Source organism: Osmia bicornis, chromosome 12 (genome assembly GCF_907164935.1).
Source record: "Osmia bicornis bicornis chromosome 12, iOsmBic2.1, whole genome shotgun sequence".
NCBI classification, from domain to species: Eukaryota; Metazoa; Arthropoda; class Insecta; order Hymenoptera; family Megachilidae; genus Osmia; species Osmia bicornis.
The window spans coordinates 2,477,720-2,497,418 of record NC_060227.1 but is presented as its reverse complement, the minus strand read 5'-3'; the positions used below and the strand labels follow the sequence as shown (position 1 = coordinate 2,497,418).

The 19,699-nt window shown below is 47.6% G+C and overlaps 1 protein-coding gene across 7 annotated transcripts in view; it reads left to right on the top strand.

The window, feature by feature from the left end:
- The window catches only part of LOC114873262 (ecdysone-induced protein 74EF), a 109,785-nt gene that overhangs the window by 53,998 nt on the left and 36,088 nt on the right, over window positions 1–19,699 (top strand). Inside the window, exon 1 of one of the 7 annotated variants that reach the window (XM_029181427.2) lies at window positions 17,427–18,080. The exons of the other annotated variants lie outside the window; for them this stretch is intronic. Coding sequence (XP_029037260.1) covers window positions 17,765–18,080 — 316 coding nt within the window. The 5' untranslated portion in view covers window positions 17,427–17,764. Of the gene's footprint in view, window positions 1–17,426; window positions 18,081–19,699 lie in introns of those variants that run through there. 7 annotated transcript variants of the gene reach the window in all.

Sequence of the window (19,699 nt, the reverse complement as noted above, 5' to 3'; positions counted from 1 at the left end):
CAACGCTAAACGAAATTGTTGCACGATTTTTTGCTACCATTCGAATCGCTGCCACAAACTTTCCGATTGATTTATCATCGCTTATAATTGCCTCAAGATTCGTAATTGCAATTAACCTGATAAATTTCAAGTCCTCCGAACGGATGCCCAGTCGCGAAACGATGTCGCACTGGTAAAGAGAAACGTTAACGAAGATGATGATAATTAACGTATCGACGCCGAGGGAATCGATCCATCGTGGTGGAGTTCAGCAGTGGCAAACATAGCGTCCGATCGATCAATTAATTGGACTGGTATCGATGGTGTCGCGGGACAGGCTGAAAATGTTTCGTTTCATGGAAAATTTATCGGACGGTGAGACGTGGTCGAGAAAAATCATGAACAGGATGGAGGATCGATACGAGACGAGCGGAACGGAAGGGCAAGGGGGGGGGGGGGGAGTAAACGTCGTCGAGGATTTCTTGCCTAACCTACCTTAACAACGGTGGGGTGGTGACATCCAGAAGAAAATAAAGGAGAACCGGTGGAGGGTAGCGACGAACCATGCGATAAATCATTAATTAACGTTTAATGACCAGCCTGGGACGTTTCTATACGTATTTCGTTTAATAAGACTACCGCGTACTTCCAGCAGATAATTCCGTCCAAGTAGGATGAGATGGGAAAGGATAGGTTTTTCTTCGTTGCGGATTTGGAATTCTTATTTTCTACATCGACTAAAATTGACAACTCATCTATATAATTATTTCATATTCACCTCCTGGCTATTCATTATTTATTTCCACGAATTACTTTCGAAAATAAGGGTAACCTTGCGAAGGAAAGGGTAGAGGACAGTTTCGCAATTTTGCGGTAGAATTTTCCGGCGTGATACGGATCCGGTGAACCTATCAAAAGGACATCAGGAGGTAACTGTTCGGTTTCTATGCTTCGTACGCAGAGCAAACAAAGGGTGACCGAGCAAAAGGGAAAGAGAAGAGGGATGAAGCGTAACGAGGGAGTGAAAGTAGGAGAGAAAGTGAGGGGAAGTTTGAAAAGGGGATCAGAGAGTGAAAGCAAGGAAGGAAGGAAGGACGGAAGGAAGGAAGGAAGGAAGGGAAACGATGGCGGATAGTAGTAAGAGAGGGTTGTATCCGGATAAGAGGGAGAGAGAATAAAAAGGGTCGTTCGGAGGGTTGTATAGGTAGGTTCAAGGACGACCACGCCCTGTCTGCTGTACACCACCCTCTCAACGACCCTCTCTTCTAGCAGTGGGCGCTACGCAGTTCGCAAATCGCTTGGAAACAACCCCTAAATTTCAGGGCCGCGTCCTCCAGCCGGTAAAGGACCGGCAGGTTCGCTCGTTTGTTCGTTAATTCGTGCGTAAAACTTGATCCGATCACGAATCGATTAGCTGCATTTTTCTAACGCGTTATTCGAACTTTTTCTCTTTCTATAAAAATATATAACCTTCCTTGGATGCTTCCGGACGCGGATTGGATGACAAATCGGCAAATAAACGTGCGTGCAGTCGAAGTAAGATCGAGAGAAAACAAGAGCTTATATCTCATCGAGGCGGAAGATTAGAAAGATGGCCCCGTGGTTCGCGTAAGGCCACGATAAACGAAATTCTCTATCGGCCTTCGGCGCGACGTGAACTGTGACGGTTAAAACGATGCGTTAAATATTTCTTAATTAATTTGCCAAGGAATAAGGTCGAACCGGAGATTGCAAAAGGATGAAAAAGAACAAATATTATACACGTGCAAACTTACCGGGTATCGTTCAGTTATTTAATTAACTTAAATTGGTTAAGAGTATAAATAAAATGAACGGCGGATCATATTCGAGAGAGATAGCGTGCGTGCAAAATTGAGAATCAAAATTTGTCGCTGGATCGCGCGTTTACATAACGGGAAATACGTACGTAATAGGGGGATATAAATGGATCGAGTTGATTCGAAGATTGTTTACGTGACCAAAGTAAAAGTTGCAGATATATCAGGCTTCTTAACACTCAGCCACAGACGTGTGTCCATGAAATCTCCGACCTTTATAATTTTATTTGCGTTCTCATTTCTAAACGCAGCACGCTGTGCTACGATTTATAGAAATACCAATTTCCGAAACTACGTTACGTAGGAATGACGTGAAAAAAAATCAATGACACCGATCTTCGAAGCGTTAACATCGTCTGTCGAGAGCCTAGCAACAAAACGCGATCGAAAGATAAGGCTCTGTCTCTTTTCGGTAGAGAAAGATTCTAATTCTGTCGCCGTACTTCCTGTTTGCTTTTCTTATCTTCCTCAGGGATGAGTGTTATCAAGTCTGATACATCGTTGGTACTCATTTCTTTCTTTTTTTTTCTCTTTATTTTCTCCCACCTCAACGACGATACTTAGGCTCGCGCGTGTCGTCCGCGGAAAAATCGGGTCGCCGGATACTTCTTCTTCTTCTTCGAATCGCGATTTCCTTCTCCATCGTTCGGTTATTATCTGGAGATGGAGTTCCCTCCGTTTTCACGATTTCTTCGAGCAGCGACTCGTGTAACGCGGCCTCCGTGTTCTATCGCCGCGAAATACGTAAAGTGCATCGGCGAGGGGGCTGACCCCCGACCTTAGATAGGTACACGGTCATTATCGACACTTTCAGCACGCTCGAGTTCCGTGGCGAGGGGAGGCGAGAAGTGACATCGTAAAACGATGAAAAAATAACGGTCCAAATAACTCAGAAAAAAAAAAAAAAACACGAGCCACGATAGCGTCGGATAAAGTGACTCGTTACACAGGCGAGAGCGAGATCGTTTCTCGACGAGGCAAGACGATCGAGCGAATAATTTTCTTTCACTTCGATTTTCACTACTTTTTAATATCAAGTGAAATCGTTACAGTAGACGTCGTGTATTTCGAACCACTTTTCACGCTGGTATAAATAACAGAGCAGACAAAGTGTAAATACACTTCCGGCCGGTAAATTGTTAACTTACAGAGAGAGTATCGCGTGTGAATCGAAGCGGTCGAGAGGATGCTCTCGATCAGGTACCTTCGCCGGGAGGAAACAGAAGAGCGGATAGAAGAAGCAAGTAAGAAGCATCGATCCGGATCTTCGTGAATCTTTCAGCGAAATTACACCGGTCGCTCGTAAACTGAACATAGCGAACCGTGTATACGTGTGTATACGCGTTTGCAAACGATCGGGATGTACGAAGCCCGAAGAGAAAACCAAGGGGCCCCATCCAGTTTCCTCCTCTACAGCAACGTCGAAAGGAGAAAAACGACGGTATAGGGCGGGACCCTGACCCTCGACAATCCGCCCCTGCCTCTCCCATTCCATTTCTCTCCTTACGCCACCACTTGCTACACGGAATTGCGTCAGAACTCGGTGGCAATTAGCCTGCTAGCCAAATTGCCTCGCTTTTTTTTCCTCTTTCCGAAGGGTGTACGTGGCTTCTCCGAAAATCTTTCCTCACGTAACACTTGCTTTCCGCTTACGTAACGCGTTCACTTATCGGCTCGTTTCGAATGTCTCTGCGTGTTTCGTTAAATCTCTTTATTCGTATTTGGAATTTCATGAAACTCTCTGTGGAATCGTAGAAACCTCGATGATTCGACGCGGCATTACTCTTTCGGAAGGTCGATACGGGGGATCGATTAGGTAGCCTAATTTCAGGGAGGAATTAATTAAAGGAGCGTACTGCATGCGATCGTTAGCTGAAACGTTGCGCTCCGGGTACCGTTTCGAGGAACTCGCGAGCAAAGGGTTTCTGGAACGATCGATGCGACGGGGTTTCGAATGCCTTTGCTCCTGGGAATGTTCTCCGTTTCGGAAGCGAGAATCGATTCGGATCTCGGAAGGATTTCATCGTTTCCCTGGGAATCACGTTAGAAAAGTCGTAGGAAACGTTTTAGCTGCCTTGGTGCCAGGGGAACGCGGTATCATCCAGACGAAACGAAGCTTCTTTTACTTTCGATTTCTTTTGCGTACGAGGTTTCAACGTGACAGAGAGCAAGTGAAGGAAGGGTGGATTAGTTTTTGCTAGGGTGGCCTCGATAGGACGGACGTTGCTGACGAGGGTTACCGTGCTCTGCCGCGAACGAATATAGAGGGCAAAAGCGCGAGCTAAAGGTTCGTCGTCGGTGTTGGTGGAAAAGCTGTTTGTCGACGGAACGGATGTCTGGGTTGGGGTAGGACGCGCCCAGAAGGTCGTCCGGAGGACGAGTTTCGGGGTAGGGGTAGGTCAGCACCCACCCACGCATCTCAAATCGATATCCCTTCGATTCAACCCCAGGCAAACACCTACATCTTTTTGAATATAACCGCGCCTTCCAGGGATCAAACGGGGGAAAAAAAAAGGGAACTCGCACCCTTCGTTGGCCTTCGCGTTTGCCTGGATGCCCGTCGTCGTCGATCTTGCCGAGAACTTGCCAGAACCCGAAAGTCCGCCCATTGTCGTTCGATAGAGCTCCTATGAAGCGTCTTACCGTTTACGAGGATGGTAGGAGGACCTTGGAAAAAATAGGTCCCGAAAAGATGGGATGTTTCAAGGAGAGGAGGGGTTAGAAATCGAGTCTTGCGTTCAATTTTATCAACCAGAGAGAGAGAGGGAAGGTGATAAAAAAAGGTCGAAAGGTGAAGCGCAATGTGGCGTATTATGGTGAAATAGGGGAATGATTTTTAAGAAAGTTTGGTATTCGTCGACGTTACGTGTTTCAATACGGCTGACCATTTTCATCCTGCCAGTCGACGTGTTCATTTATTGATTTATTATTAATACAAAAGAGTACAGTTTAAATACAAGGGTGATTCAAAGGGTTCCTGGAGAATTATACATTTCCCGGAATATTATATTGATTCATGCGACCAAACGAAGGCTAATACTCGAACGATTCCTTCCAAAATTATTTTAACAAAATATCATCCGAATTATTTTCTCTCAATCATACGTTTATTCAAAAGCGTGTAAATAGTATTTTTGCTGATCGCAGGTCTCGTAACACCGTTTCTTCTGATTTATGTACAGATACCATAATCTCCCGCATGATTCTCGGCTCTCTTCTCTCTCTTCAGTTAGAAGTTTGTCGAAATCCGTGGAGAGCTCGCCGTGGCATCGTTCGATCGACTCCTAATCGTTCGTTGCACCGGTTGCGCTCGTAAAAGCGTCAAGCGGTCGTAAAAACGTCAAGCCGGTGTTTCGCGCGCAAAACAAGCATTATGTGCATCTGCACCGGCCCAGGTACTCTTCGTATATTATATGCGTTTCCTCTATCTCTTGCTCCCTTACACTCCGTCCTCTCGTTTCTTCCTTTTCTTCTTCCTTGATTTTTTCGAGGAACGTCTCAAGAGTGGAAGAATGCGTTTGCGGATTCGATGTATGGGATCAGTCGCTGCAAATATCGCGTTGAATAAATAGTATCCGGAAAAGATGTTCGTTTTCCCCCTTAGTGGAAGATGCAGGGGCGTCTCGTTAAAATCTTCAAAAAGAATTCTGATTGCATAACGTTTCCTGTTCGGAGTACACGTGCACGTTCACGAAATTCGCTTTTCATTCTGGTAATTTCGGAGCAGACGATGGACAGTAGCTGAAAGATGAAGCAACACGCGATTTACCGGCTATTTGAAAAATCTGTAACAAGAGCATAAGGCCAACGAGCAGTCTGACTGGTAAAAAAAAAAAATGAATAATTCTCGACACGAAAGGTCGACGGATCTAAAATAGGAGCAAGAATAAAAATCCGACGATCCGTGAGCGGAGAAGCAATGATTTCGAATTCGACGAAGTTTCTGCACCGGTCGGTGGTCGATGCATTAGCTTCGGTGCATATCAAATTTGACGACTTTCTATGTTTCGAAATCCTCCATTCGATATTCAATGACGTTTCCTAAGTTAAACGAGGAATGAAAAAAAAAAAAGACGTAGGAACGGTGAGAAAAGAGGAATCGTGATACGAGTATCCGCGATTCGCGGGGATACCAACAAGCTTTCTAGGGAATCGCACGTCGCTTCGGCGATGTTGAACGAACGTTCGATCGATCGATCGATCGGTCGTTAGATATACCGTAACGCTTTCCTTTTCCGTGACAAATTGACGAGGAAAACATGGCTCGGTGGTTCGCTGGGAATAGGAACGAGAGATCTCAAATTGGATATCGGTGATCAGTCTTAAGCCGTTCGATTTGTAAACAGAGATGGCTGCACACGACTTATGTACTTACTCTTCGAGTCGTTCTAAACCTGAAACCTACACGCAGACCGGTATAGAAATAATTGCACAGTGTGTCAAGGGTCTTTATAAAAATTTATCGACGCGGTTTGCTAACTTAACATCGTAAACAGGGGTGATATTAATTTTGAAGGAACGCACGTTCAGATGCCAGACGAGAGAGCGCGGAATCGCGGGTCGCGTATAAGTAGTAAGGGTCGCTATTTTTACGTCGACGAAGAAGGGGATGATAAACGGGTCCCCGGATATGCGTTCGCGAAATGTTATGCGCGGTCGCACGTGCGTGTTGGTGGTCACCGGTACTCGGTACATACTCGGTACTCGGTACTCGGCGTGGCATTCTCGAGCGTGCAGGTAGATGCAACGCGCGCGAGGCCGCCACGATAAGTGCGGCGGAGGGGGCGGGGAGAAGTTGCATCGAGTAAGCGTGGAGCAACGGCGGTGACTGCGAGGGCTGCAGAGGAGCAAAGAGGGAGATGGGAGCAGAGTACGGTAGGGGGCACTAAGAGTAGGAAAATTCAGGTCGCGCCTTGACATACTTGTACTTACCACGTGCATCGGCCGAGCGGCGCATGCGCCCGACGCGTTGTCTTCGATGCACCGCGATGCACGCACGTTCGCGCGCCTCTCCGCCCGTTGCATCCCGCCAAAACCGACCAGACGGACGTGCAACTTTCGACAACCTTTTCCTAACCTTCGAATCAATTTTCCGCGTTTCAACAGCAACAACCGACGGATATTTTGATCTTCCAATTGCGAATTCTTAATATATTTCAAATTTTTAGACGCGACCATATGAAAATGTTAAATTCGCAACTAACCGCATCGATTCGATTACGAAGCCTTAATTACGAAGCCTCGTGATTTCGACCCCCATCCGACCTAATTTTAAAAGCAGCCGATTCCAACGGCGGCACCTGTAATTTTCTGGCAAACCAGTGAAAGTTCAAGCCTGCAACTCAACCCTGTTCCTTTCTTCTTTTTCGACTGGTTCCTTCGCGCGACGCTGCTTTGATCACAGTTTCGCGTTGTTGAATTAAAAAAAAAAAAAGCAGCAGCGAAACGCGCGCGAGTTCCGTGAAAATAGATCGCATTTCACTGACAGGAAAAATGGCGTAACATCGTTTTCATTGGAATCGAGGTTACGGTATTATACATACATCTGGGATGCAATGGCTACGTGCAACGCCTATCCACCTATTCGTATGTCAGTTCACTTTCACGTCTGTGTTCTCCAAAGTTTTTTGTCCTTTGCGAATCATAAATTTGCAACAGGGGTGAAAGATATATCTCACTCTTCGTAATTTCTTGACGATGAAAATCAGTTAGTTTCTCGTGGAAAAGTGTCGATTTCGTTGGTGCATTGCGAGGAAAAGTGGGCATCGAGCGGAAGGTGGACTGGTGGCGAGGGAAAGGCGAGTCTGATGTTTGCCAGCCGAAGAAAAGGAAAGAGACGGGAGAGAAAAAAACGGCATAGTTTCTCGGTGTCCGCTGTTGCGGTGCGCGGATTCACGCGACCTTAAGCCGCGTTCTCAGCGTGGAATCCCCTCGGAGCGACGACGACCGAGATCTCTTTCTACTTCCTCTCTGATCGAAACTTGAGACATCGAGTCTCCTCCCCTCGTACGATTACTCGAAACGAAGCTTATTAATAATCCTATAAATCAACGCTGGCTCGTATGTATTTTCCTCTTCGCTGTTTGCGTGCCATTATCAGGTTATCAGGAAGGAAAATTCGCTGCTCTCGTTCCCCTTTTCAGAACAATCGTTGTGGGAATAGCAGCGAGTTGATGCTCGACGACAAAGTCGCGGCAGCGAAGGGAGGAATGGAAAAAAGAAAGAGAAGGAGGCACATCGTAATTTACAAAGTATCGACTTCTTTCGTAACGATACGAACATCGACGATAACTACGGGGAAACGGTGTCACGAGAACGAGTCACGGAAATTAGCGAAGCTACGAGATAGTCCGCTTGTTTCAATTTCAATTTCGAATGGGGTGGTGTTAGATGAACGTTAGGGAAACGCGAAATCGAGGGATGTTAGGAATGAAATCAGTCGAAAACGTGTACTACCTTAGGTGTAAGTGAAAAGATTCAAGTTTTAACAAGGGTCTCCGTGTCGAACCTTCCGCGGCGCGACTGTTTAAAGCGATGCAACGATGCAAAGCCGAGTAGCCGGCTTATCTAGGCCAGGGCTAGCGTGGCGAACGAGCTCGTTCACCGTTTCACGTACGTAGATACGGTGAACGTAGTTGTCGTTATACCAATGGAAAGGATGGATCACGCGGCCCGAAATGTCGTCGAGAGTCTCGTGCGAACCTTAGCTACTTGCCACTATCTCCTTAACTAGACCCAACGCAACCTCTCCCCGCGCCTTCTCCTCCACCCGGTGATCTCGATCTCACTTTCGATTTGCGCCACGTACGATCGACCATTTCCACCTGCCTCGTGTGCCACTTTGCCATCCTCCGATCGGACCGGGCTCATTCTTTATCCGTCACATAATTTTAACTCTTCGATCGATCAGTCTCGCTACATTGTTCGTGGAAACGCAAAATGGCCAGGTTTTTTCTGCTGGACGTAGAATTGAAACGAGCAAAAACGCGGGACAGCTTTACGATGCTCGCGCCAATCTCTTGGCGTCTTTTATCTTCTCCCAGGCGGTGTTTCGTTAAAATTGCTGCCCTGTGACGGGACTCGTGGAAGCATACGCGATCGGTAGCTACCGAAATTCGATTTAGATCGAAACGACACGCAGCTCCCACCCTTGTTCAAGTTACGCAACATCTCGACTCCCGGCGCGGTGTTTATCTTCGAATTACCGCGCGCAACTTTATTGCCGGAGTTTTCCAGGCAACGCGAGGAGAGACGCATCGCGACGCGAATAAACATCGAGGCGATAACGCGTTATACCGGCAAATATGGAAACGATACGTGAAATAATTGTACGAGGTTTCAAAGAAGGAGAGGAACGCGATTCTGGTAACGATAAGTATCGTTAATTCGGTGGGCGAAAATTCCGCGACAGGTTACGCCAGCGAATAAATTTAACGATGCTCAGGCCAGTTCGTAAGAGAAGAAGCGAAGAGATGGCGAGGAAGAGACGAGAAAAAAGGATTAGTCAGAGAAGAAGGACGATGCGAGTGGACTGGCGGGATCGTTGGTCGCCGGTGTGCAGACGCGCGCGTGCGATTAACAATCGACCCAGAACTCGAGCAGATAATAAAGCCAGCTCGCGTTCGCTCGCAGACCGCTTCGACCCGCGCCGCGTGTCGACGTGCAATCGCTTCGTTTTACTATCGATTCTCCGGCTATCCTCGCGCGACTAGCCTATGCTAACTATGTACGTATGTAGAACTCGAAGCAGGAAATAAAACCTGAGTCACTTTTAACCGCGTCGCATGACGCAGCCCTGCATGACAGCCGCGCGAACACCGTGACACAAATGAGGCGTATTTTTGCGCCAACCGAACGCTACTCGCGGTTCTCCTCTGATACTTACGTACATATGTCTCTCTGTTTACACTGTAACCGCTTGAAAATGCGCGACGCGTTCGAAATCGTTCCGGGGCGGATTGAAATTCGACGAACGTTCCTCGTCTCGAGCTCGCGCCGTTGCACTCTCTGTGACGTCAATGTTTGAGGAGGTATGTAACGCGAAGGATAGGAGGAGATACGATTTCAAGGATACCACGGGAGAAAAGGCGTCGACGTGGACGATCCTCGACTTTCTTAACCCCTTGCCCGGGCCAACCCGGTTGGGCAATCGTTATTTCAGCGATAAATCACCCTTGTAACGTGGATTGTTTTATCATAATTATGACACATCCTTATGTAACGGATCTTCATTTAATATACCTTGAATAGGTACCCTGATTACCCAATTGTTCCCTTCAAAGGTTAATCCCTTTGTCTGTAAATACGTTCTTCAGGACGTAGCAAGCGTTTGTCTCTAAATACCATTTCGCTTTCGATGCCATTATCATGTCGTTCCTATTGTATTATATTGACCCTTTAACTGTCGTTGACTGCTATAAGCGTTCGACTTTAATTTCACAACAGAATTGGAGATGCTCGTGCGACGAACAGCTCGTGCTGTTGAAACTATAAAAATAAAGTAGCTATTTAAAGGAACTTGGAAGATGCTTAAAGACACGGTAGGGAAAAGGCGATTGTTGGATGAGCGTTTTAAAAAATGGGTCGTCGGTGGGATAGGTGAAATAAAAGGTTCGCGGAAGGTGTCGGGTCACCTCGATGCTCGAGTTGCTCCCCTTCGTAGTTGCATTAAGTACTGTACCATGTTTGCTATTACGAAGACAAGGTTAATACCCCTGCAATTTATTTCATGTTTCATTTTCAACCGCGATAGTCGACGCGTTAACATTAGGAATATCTCGAAAACAATTTCAGATAGGAAGCTAAAATTTCACGTAGTATAATTACTCGAGGTTATCAGCAAATGGTGTAAATTTGAAAAAAATTGATAAGTACGAGCGCAAGAGCGGTGCGTTTTGACGCGGAATGGCCCGTACGCGTCGCATAGTCTTTGCTTCCTCGGCTCCGGTCCGCGAGAGTTGCAGTTGCAGTTGTACGCTCGGTGGGGGTAGGCAGGCCTTGGGAGAGTTCGCTGCACCTCTCGAGTCCGTCCGTCTGTCCGTCCTCCCTCTTTCCCCTCTTCTAGCCATCCTACCGCCACCTTCCTCGCCAGTCTCCCTCTTTTCCTCTTCGCCGCGCCATTGCACCTCCTCCTCCTCCTCCTCCTCCTCCTCCTGTTTCAGCTCGTTCTCTCGATCCTCGGACGTCGACGACTTCCCCTTTCCAAGTCGCCGGTCGGAGACGTGTGCACATGCAACCGGGGGCCGCTAGCTTCGCACATGCACGCACGCGACTCGCTTCTACGTTCGCCATCTCTGCTAGATCCACCGTGTACCGCGTTCCTCTTCTCCCTCTATCATCAACTTTGCCAGAGAAAGACGGTACGAGCGTCGTGCTCTTTGGGCAGCACGACGTGTGCCTTCGAGACGACGGATACCTCGATGGGACGAGTCCCGCGCTTTCCATCCTACCTACTCCAAACACGATTTATTGCCAAGCGTACCGCAACTCCGATCCAACTGGCCGTCGTTGGCTGATTTGTAACGTTCGAAAGGGAATACGTAAAGGACGATTTGTCTGTCCGTTCGGTTTCACGGATGGACGCGCGTCCGACTGTCCGCTGATAAAGAAAATCGTTCGACGGGCGATCGGAGGGAAATCCCTTGTTCGCGCCTTGTTTCCGTGTCACTAGGAAGAATCGAGGCTTGCCAGTTGGCAAACACGACTTGCCTGTTGTCCCTAACCGCGCTACGATCTTCCTTGACGCGTTCGACACGGTTCCTTTATCCATTTTTCTTTTTATCCAAACGAACAATCTGCCATTGTAACGCGACCGAATGGCGATAAATATAGCCGGCGGGTGTATAAATAGTCGGGAGGAATTTGTGGGCACCGGAGAAGGTATGGTAAATTAAACGCGATTCAACTTCCTGCCAAGAAGCGCGCCACTTGATGGCGCGAAGGAGAGAGGTTGGCCCGAGCTAAGTTGTACACGGTCGACCACGTAGGTGGAACGGTGCCAAGAGGACTGGTTCGCGATCGACTTAGTAGACACAATAACGAACGCGTTTTAGCAATAATCGTACCGCCCGGACCTGCCTCAGTACCCTCGGCTCTTGACTGAACAGACCGGGAACGGGGGTTCTGGTTTCGAGCGCAGGTGCTTGGGTGCTCGGGTGCTCGGGTGCTCCTAGCCGAGGCATCTCGCGAGATGCGGCGAGGATAAAGCGTGTACAGTCTCGTAGCCGGGAAACGAGCTGCGTCAAATTATTCCCCAGTGCAGATACCCCGCGAATGAATTATATCCTCGACGCGTGTGACGGCAGTGGCAGCGTTCGAATCGATTACGATCTACGCTCGAAGACGGAGGCGACATTGGTACACAGGAAATGGCGGCGTGAGAACGAGAGAAACCTGAAAATATTTATCTTTCAACTGATGAAATAGAATCATCGATCCCTCGTTTGCAATCTCCCGTATGTAAATTATAGAATTCTCGCGGGTTCATCGAAATCGTTTGTAGCAATTTGATTAAAGCTGGCCATTCGAAGAGTCCCCGCTCGTCTGTCGCGGGGCAACGCCCAGCAAAGAGCGCGAGGTGCAGCAACCGAATAGAATAATAAAATAAAAAGGTCGTTTAGCGAGGAGAAGGGCCGCACTGGCGGCTGCTTGTTCCGGCCGCGTGTGACCGAGCACATTGTAGACACAATAAAGGGGAACGCTTTAAACAATAACCTCGCGGCTCGTTTGGCCGGACGTGCGTCTGAAGCACGCGTGTGAGAGGGCGCGAGAGTGCGTGAGCGTTCGAATCCACGCTCCTTTCTCCCTCTTCCGTACGCGGTGTATTCGTGTGCTTGTGAATTCGTTCGAATACGAAGAGTGCGGACCTTGGAAGCCGTTCGTAGCGGATCGAGGGAATCTTTCCGGTTCTCGCGGACGTGAGCCAAGGGGGATTCTTCTTCTTTTCCCCTCTTCCTCTTCCTCTTCGTCTTCGTCTTCGACCTCCCCGTCTTCCCTGTTCATCCTAATGCCGTTCCGTGGCTCCCCCTGTTCTTCTGCATTTCGTGTTCCTCGGATACGTGACTATTTTATACCATTTTCGTGGTACAACGAAATCAAGTTTAGAATCAATTGATGGTAAAAGCAGCTGCGTTATCTTTCCCTCTCGATCGACATTGAACCTAATTGGATCGTTAATGGTCGGTTTATAGCTCGGTTATAAAGAAAGCGTTCTGGATGAGGCGCGTGGTGGAGAAGAAAAATCTCGGCGATAGGGAAATTGGCGTAATAGCTGGTGTGTTATGTGGAACGTGGCGGCGATTTCGCTGGCGACTGTTGGACTTTTCTTTCTTCGACGCGGCTTATGATTTTCGCGGTGAAAAGGAAAACGAGCGAACACGCACGCCACGGATCCACGCACCCTCGTGTCCTTGGAAAGTCTCGATCGCGAGAGGAGGTGCCTTCACGGTTTCTGACACTTGGAGCAACAGCAGCAGCAGCAAAGCTTGTTCGGCATGGCAACCGGCCACGGAACCGGCCACCTCTTCGTTCCCTCGATTCTAATCGACTCGAAGGAATCGGCTGTTCGTCCAGAAACACCTTGCAATTCGAATCACCGTGAAAAACCAATCGTCGATTCATTTCGATCGGACTGCCGTCGAATTTTCACTGTAAATCTGGCTTTCCTACGAGGGTAAAGGGCCAGGTACGTTTATACCAGTTAAACGAGTAAATCGATGAAAAAGAAAGGCGCTTCAAAACGAAAGAAATCATCCGCGTCGAAGGTGGACGGGAGAAACGTGTAGTCGAGGAAAAGTGCGCGTTAGTCTCGGCCTGAATCGCCAACTAATACCTCTTCCTCGTCTCTTTCTCTCGTCTCCCTGTCTCTGACAAGAAATTAAAATCGCAACGTCTCGACGAAAGTTTGCGCTGAAATTCAGAGAGATTCGCCGATTCATTTCGCTTTCTGTGTTTCGTCGTCGTTCGAGAAGGAATTCGCGTTTACCTTCGTACGTTCCTGTCTAAGGTACAAGGTATCATTTTTTCCTCACCGAATGATTTTACCATAATTCCGCGAAGAATTTCACTGATACGATTTCAACCTAGAACGTTGACGAATGCGTGTCGGTGGAAACAAACTCTTTCTCGAGCAACGAGCCGCTTAATCGAATCGGCAGGCTGGATATTATAATTGCAGGGAAACACGAGGCCGGGGAAAAAAAGAAGACCTAGTTACACTTTCTTCGCTGTCGCTCGGACAGGAAATATCGCGTCTGTTGCTCGGTGTCCTGTAAAAAAAAAGGAAATTTCTCTCCTGTCCTTTCCCTCGAAACTCTTCTGCTCACCGTCCGATCGTCTTCGTTCTCTACTTTTCTTTTTTTCCCTCCCGTTTCGTTTGACCAATATTCACGGGACCGAATGATCGATGGATCTCGCCGTAGAAAGTGGAGGAAAGAGAACGCGACACCGTCGGTTGTTCTTTGGAAAATCGTGCGCCGCCGTCGAGAAAAAGAAAATCGACCGAGGACACGGACCGCGAAAATGAAAGTGAAGCAACGAAATTCGTGATTCGTTAGCTAGACTTTAATTAGAAACTTATCGAGATACTAATTGATGCTTAGAAAGGGAGAAGCAACATTGTCTCGTTGACTGGCAGATATGTAGCACTTTCGTTTTGAAATATCTCGATGATGAACATTAGAGCTACTCGATGGTTGCCGAATAGCAAACGCGTGAATAAGCAGGTTCGATCGGAAATAGTGCAAGTTCAGAGTGGAACGCGTACAAGGTGACATCCTGTCGTAGATGGAACACGTTGATGGATTAGAAATCGTTGTTTTCCTGGATTGGGCGTCGTCCCGTTCCGAGATCGGCGAGAGTTACGAGGTTTTCTCTCCCAGCCCGGCAGCGTCGCTCGTTTTTGCGCTAAAATAACTCTCTTGCCTGTCCCTCGACTCACCGTTGACTTCTGCATCTCGTTCTGGAACGACAAATCGAGGATCGCGACGTTCGGTTCGTTTCTACGCGAGTACCCTTTGACGCGGATGTTCCTTTCTTTCTTGCTGGATCCAGCGAATTTCCTGCCGACAGATCATACGGATCTTCATCGAATATTTCCAGAAAAGGATGACTCTTCGATTAACCTATGCGGAGCTATATGGAAACATCGTTTGATCGATCGAGAAATCGACGAATAAAAGAACTTTTAAAGTACCATTTATACATTCGTAGAATGCTGAGCGAATTTCGAAATATCAAAAATGGAGATGAGTCACGGTTTCACGGTCCAACAAAAACAAAGCGTATTTCCGTGTGCAACCAAACGAATTTTTTCCTCGAAATCGTTAATCTCGATTCCCGTACGAGTTTCGCGAAAAGCGCCAGATTTTTGGCGGTCGAACAATGGAATTGCATCTCGGAGGAGGGCAGGAAATGCAATTAAGGCCATGACTGTTATCGAGGAAAAGTATCACTCTAGTCGAAACCTTTCCTATCAAAGAGGAACCTTGGTACCTAAGCAGTAACTCCAGGATGGAATCTCGAAATCCTCGAGACAAGGCACGGGTGCATCGAGCGTGGAACGAAAGAATCAGGATTTATCGAAGCTCGCTTTCTTATGCGATCGCGACCTGTGCACGCACACGCATTGTATGCGAGATAGCCGACCGATAAGCGGCCACTGATAATCGACAACGATTTATGTACGATTCCTATCGTGCTCGCCCTACACGTTCTCTCACGTGAGAGATTCAACAGTTGGCTGGAAATTTAACGAGGAAAGTACCGATTGAATTCATCGAGGAAAAAGAAATGGGAATAATAAAAAAGAAACTTGTTTTCATATTCGATCGATACTTTAATTAGAATTTGATAGAAGTAAAATATGGTTGTTCGTTGCAAAATATAATCTTAATAGAAGATTGTTTTTCCGCGGGGTTGATTTGTAATAGAAACGGTGCGACGCCAAGGAGCCGAACGAAGGGTTACGAAATCGGTCAGTTTCAAGGTTCGCATTGTATGCCCCGTTGCAAAAACACTTCCGACGTTTTCGTTGCACCTGTGTTTACCGGCTGCAACGAGACACGTCGAATTGGAAGTTCCTTTCCGCCGCGACCTCGCACGCACGTTCACCTATTGTCTGTTCATCGTGCATACGCAATCGTACCAGTCTCCTTTCCTTCCCCCGGTCTTCTATCAGCTCCTTCTCTCGTCGCTCGAATTCATCCTCGAGAATACAATGTCAGGGACCAAGGAGCTCGAGAACATCGATATCCTATCCCGGTGAAACGATTCGAACCGTTTATTCCCCTCGATCAATCAGTCTGGCTAGACTGGAAAGAAAAAAGAAAAGGTTGTCCCGTTAAAAAGGCTCGTATCTCTTGTCGCCTACTCGTTTATAGCATCCACCGATCGAAGGTTAATGTCACGACACCCAGCTCCGCCAACTGGCTGGCTGGTTTTCGTGGGTCCTATCCCAATAAGACGGAAAATAGATTTTCCTCGCGAAATCGTGAAAGAAAAGAAAAATAAGATGAAAGGAAGGGCGTGTGGTAGAGGTGGTAAAAGAAGAAAAAATAAAAGGAAAAACGAAAGAGAGAGAGAGAGAGAAAGAGAAAAGAGCGTTGAAAGTGGAGGGAGAGAGCATCACGAGCTTCGAACATTGCGGTAGGCTACGCATCCGCGCATCTCGAGCGACGGCTCCCGACTGTGTGTGGGTGACGGTGTGTACGTGAAGTAGTCGGCGACTCTTCACGAGGCGTGTAGAGACCGAAAAGAACCGAAGTCGGCCGACGGAAAGTCCCGAACGCGGTCGGCTGGCGGCCCGAGAGTACTGTGTTCGGTGTACACGAGCGAGAGCGAGTCCGGCGCTCGTAGTTGGAGTGTGAGTCTGGAGTAGTGAGTGAACGAGTCTGGACTAGCGGGCTACCCCGGTTCCGAGTCAGTCAGTGTGCCACCGGCAACCGTAGCCTCGGTGCGGAGAACGTGGATACGCTTCGGCAAATTCTCTGTCCTCGCCTTTTTTATTTTTCTCTTTCTCGCATCTTGGCTCACCTCCGCGACAAAACACGCTACATACTGCCCGTTTATATACAATACAGTCGCACACGGGAGGTAACGCGTACGAGTGAGGAAACCGAGTAAACCCGAGTAAACAGAGTTCTGTTTTCAAAAGTGCTTGTACGTGCGACCGATATTATTCTCTTCGATCCCGGTAGCTCTCGAAGACATACGGCGATACTTTCGATCGTCTTCTCGTAAGCTGACTGCTACCTTGTCACGCTCTCCTTTCTTTTTTTCTTTTTCCCCCCTTTCTTCTCTGTCACTCCATTTTCCTCGCGGCAAGTGCAACGTACGTTGGTGTGCTCGAACAAGGAAAACCGCGCGAGGAATGATCGATCGCTCGATACGCGCGACGCTCGAACGTTGCTGCTAGTATCGAAAACTGTTTTGCCGCGAGAACTTGCCGGCAGAATAATCCGCTTGTGCGTAACGCGTGCCAACACGGTACGGAACGCGTCGCATCGCATCGACGGGAACGGTTCTACCTCCCACGAAGATACTTCTCTTTCACTTTCCACCTTTTACTATCCAAAAGGCTCCAACTTATCGGAATTTCAACGCGGATAACTTTCTTGTTAAGAAAGACCAGACGAACCGACACGGAGAGATCATCTCGGTCGGTGACATTTTCATTGTGCGTCGATTGTTCGGTTCGATATAATCGTGAATTGTGTTTAATCGAGGAAAATTCTCCATCGAGTGGCCATCGGTGAATTTACTTTATCGAACATTACGAACATCGAGTATCCACGTTTGGAATGTAATGTTCCATTGTTGCGAGCAAGTGTCGAGTAAAAATCGTTGAGGAATCAAGATGGCAACTATGCTGCCGTGGTAGCCGTGGATCAATTTTGTGAACAGACTGGTGGGCAGATCTCGGTGAACGAGCTGGCAAAGATAGATACGAGATGCTCGAGGATCAACCGTTGGACTTGAGCGTTAGGGTGGCCGATTATCCCGAGTTCTCGAGAGACGAGAACGATCAGGATCAGGAACGCAAGGTACCGATCGACGACTACGGGAACGCCGCGGCCGCGCTCAGGTTACGAGGATGTTTCGTCGGTACCGCGTCCGGGGAATATTCCCAGGAAAGGGAGGATCGTACCTGTTCCGAGGACTCCGACGACTCGTGTTCCGACAACAATCAAAAAGACGGCACCACGAGGTCGAGATCCAGACCACCGGGCACCAAACCTTACAAGAAGAATCTTATGAGACGATACCGTGAGTTCTCCATACGATTCTTAGTATTCAATTATTTTTTATTTCAAATTTTCGCGCCTTTTCGCTGGGAAAATTCAATTAGCGAAATAGCTCGTAGATCGAATATCTCGATCTTTCGCGGCATGTGACATTTACAGTCTTCTTGCCTCGTTTCGTATATACCTACAGTTCTCGGTAATTGCGAACCGATCGTTGTCTCTACCGATTCATAACCTTTTTATCTGACGGATCTTGAAGCGGATGGTTGCGGAGCAGGAAGTTGATGGATTCTTTAGCCGCGTTGTTTTCATAGGTTAATCGATCCTTTTTGACAGATAATTATTTCTCTGTATCTAGGGTCAAATGGAATATAAATAGCCCCGCTAGTCCGTTCGGCTGTGAATGTAAAATGAAAGCCTGCGGTATCGGTTCCGAGTAGAATAAAATATTTAAATTCCCGTTGACGCGTAGCTGTACGCACGATCGAAGATGCATCGGCGAAAGGGAAAAGGGAATGCAGGGAAATAAAAAAAGGCAGGGACCGGTAGAGTGCGTGTCGCACTCACGCAACCGAAAATACGTGAGGCTGTTCGACAGTGCGTGCGTGCGTGAACGTATGCCGCGCGTATGTGTAATTTCGGCCGATAAAAATATTACGCAAGACGCTCCGCGAAGGTCGTTCGACGATGAGAGTCGGGTGACGGTAATATGCCATAGCGATATTCGGCTGTTCGAATATAATTTTGCAATTTCTCCCGTTATCGCGTAATCCCCTTTCTCCGCCATCTCCTCCGCGAACCACCGAGCGAAGATAATACCTTGTGACCTGCCCCAACCCCAACGAAATTAGTATCTCGTATCGCTCCCGTTTCTTGCTCTTAGGCCTTTCTCCTCTTCCTCGATGCTCCGCCTGATAATCGCTCCGCTTTCAACACGCTGACTACATTTCTATAATCGTCTAGTTAATTAGACGCGTATTATCAATTGGGTTTCAATCCGATTTCGATGCGAAGATTCCTTAAAGAAAACAGAGATTTCATGCTTTTCTCCTTGAGAATCCTTCTTCGAAAATCTGCTTGTTTCTCGAACAAACAGAAACGGTGAAAGTTGGAAAAATCGTATTGAATTTAAGGAAAAACCGTCGAGAACGATGGAAGGCTGTGACTAAAATGAAAAATGAGAGAAATTTTTCGAAAATCCCCGGTCAACTTTCTCTTGGTCCTCCGAAAGGACCACGCCTCTGCTTTTCTTACCATTTAGAATGTTCGAGGGAGAAGAAGGACCCCCTGCTGGTTTGGGATCGCACGCGTCCCGGAAAGGGTTAAAAATGTTTTCCCAAACTTCCGGCTAGAGAGCAAGCAACACCTTCCAACGGTATCATCAAGATACATATATTTTTTCTGAAAAAATTAACGATGACCGTCGAGGAAAGCAGTGATTCTCCACCGTGCACGTGTACCCTGGAGCGTGGTAAAAAATTAAAGGGAAAAACGAAACGTCGAAACAGCTCGTCCCTAAATTCAGGACCGTAAAAAAGCAACGCGCCCCTTCAACTTCGTCAACCATGGAACGTCAACACTTTTTGCCGTAGTTTTTTCGTGTCAGAAAAAGGACAGGGTTCGTTTATAAGGGAGAAAGGA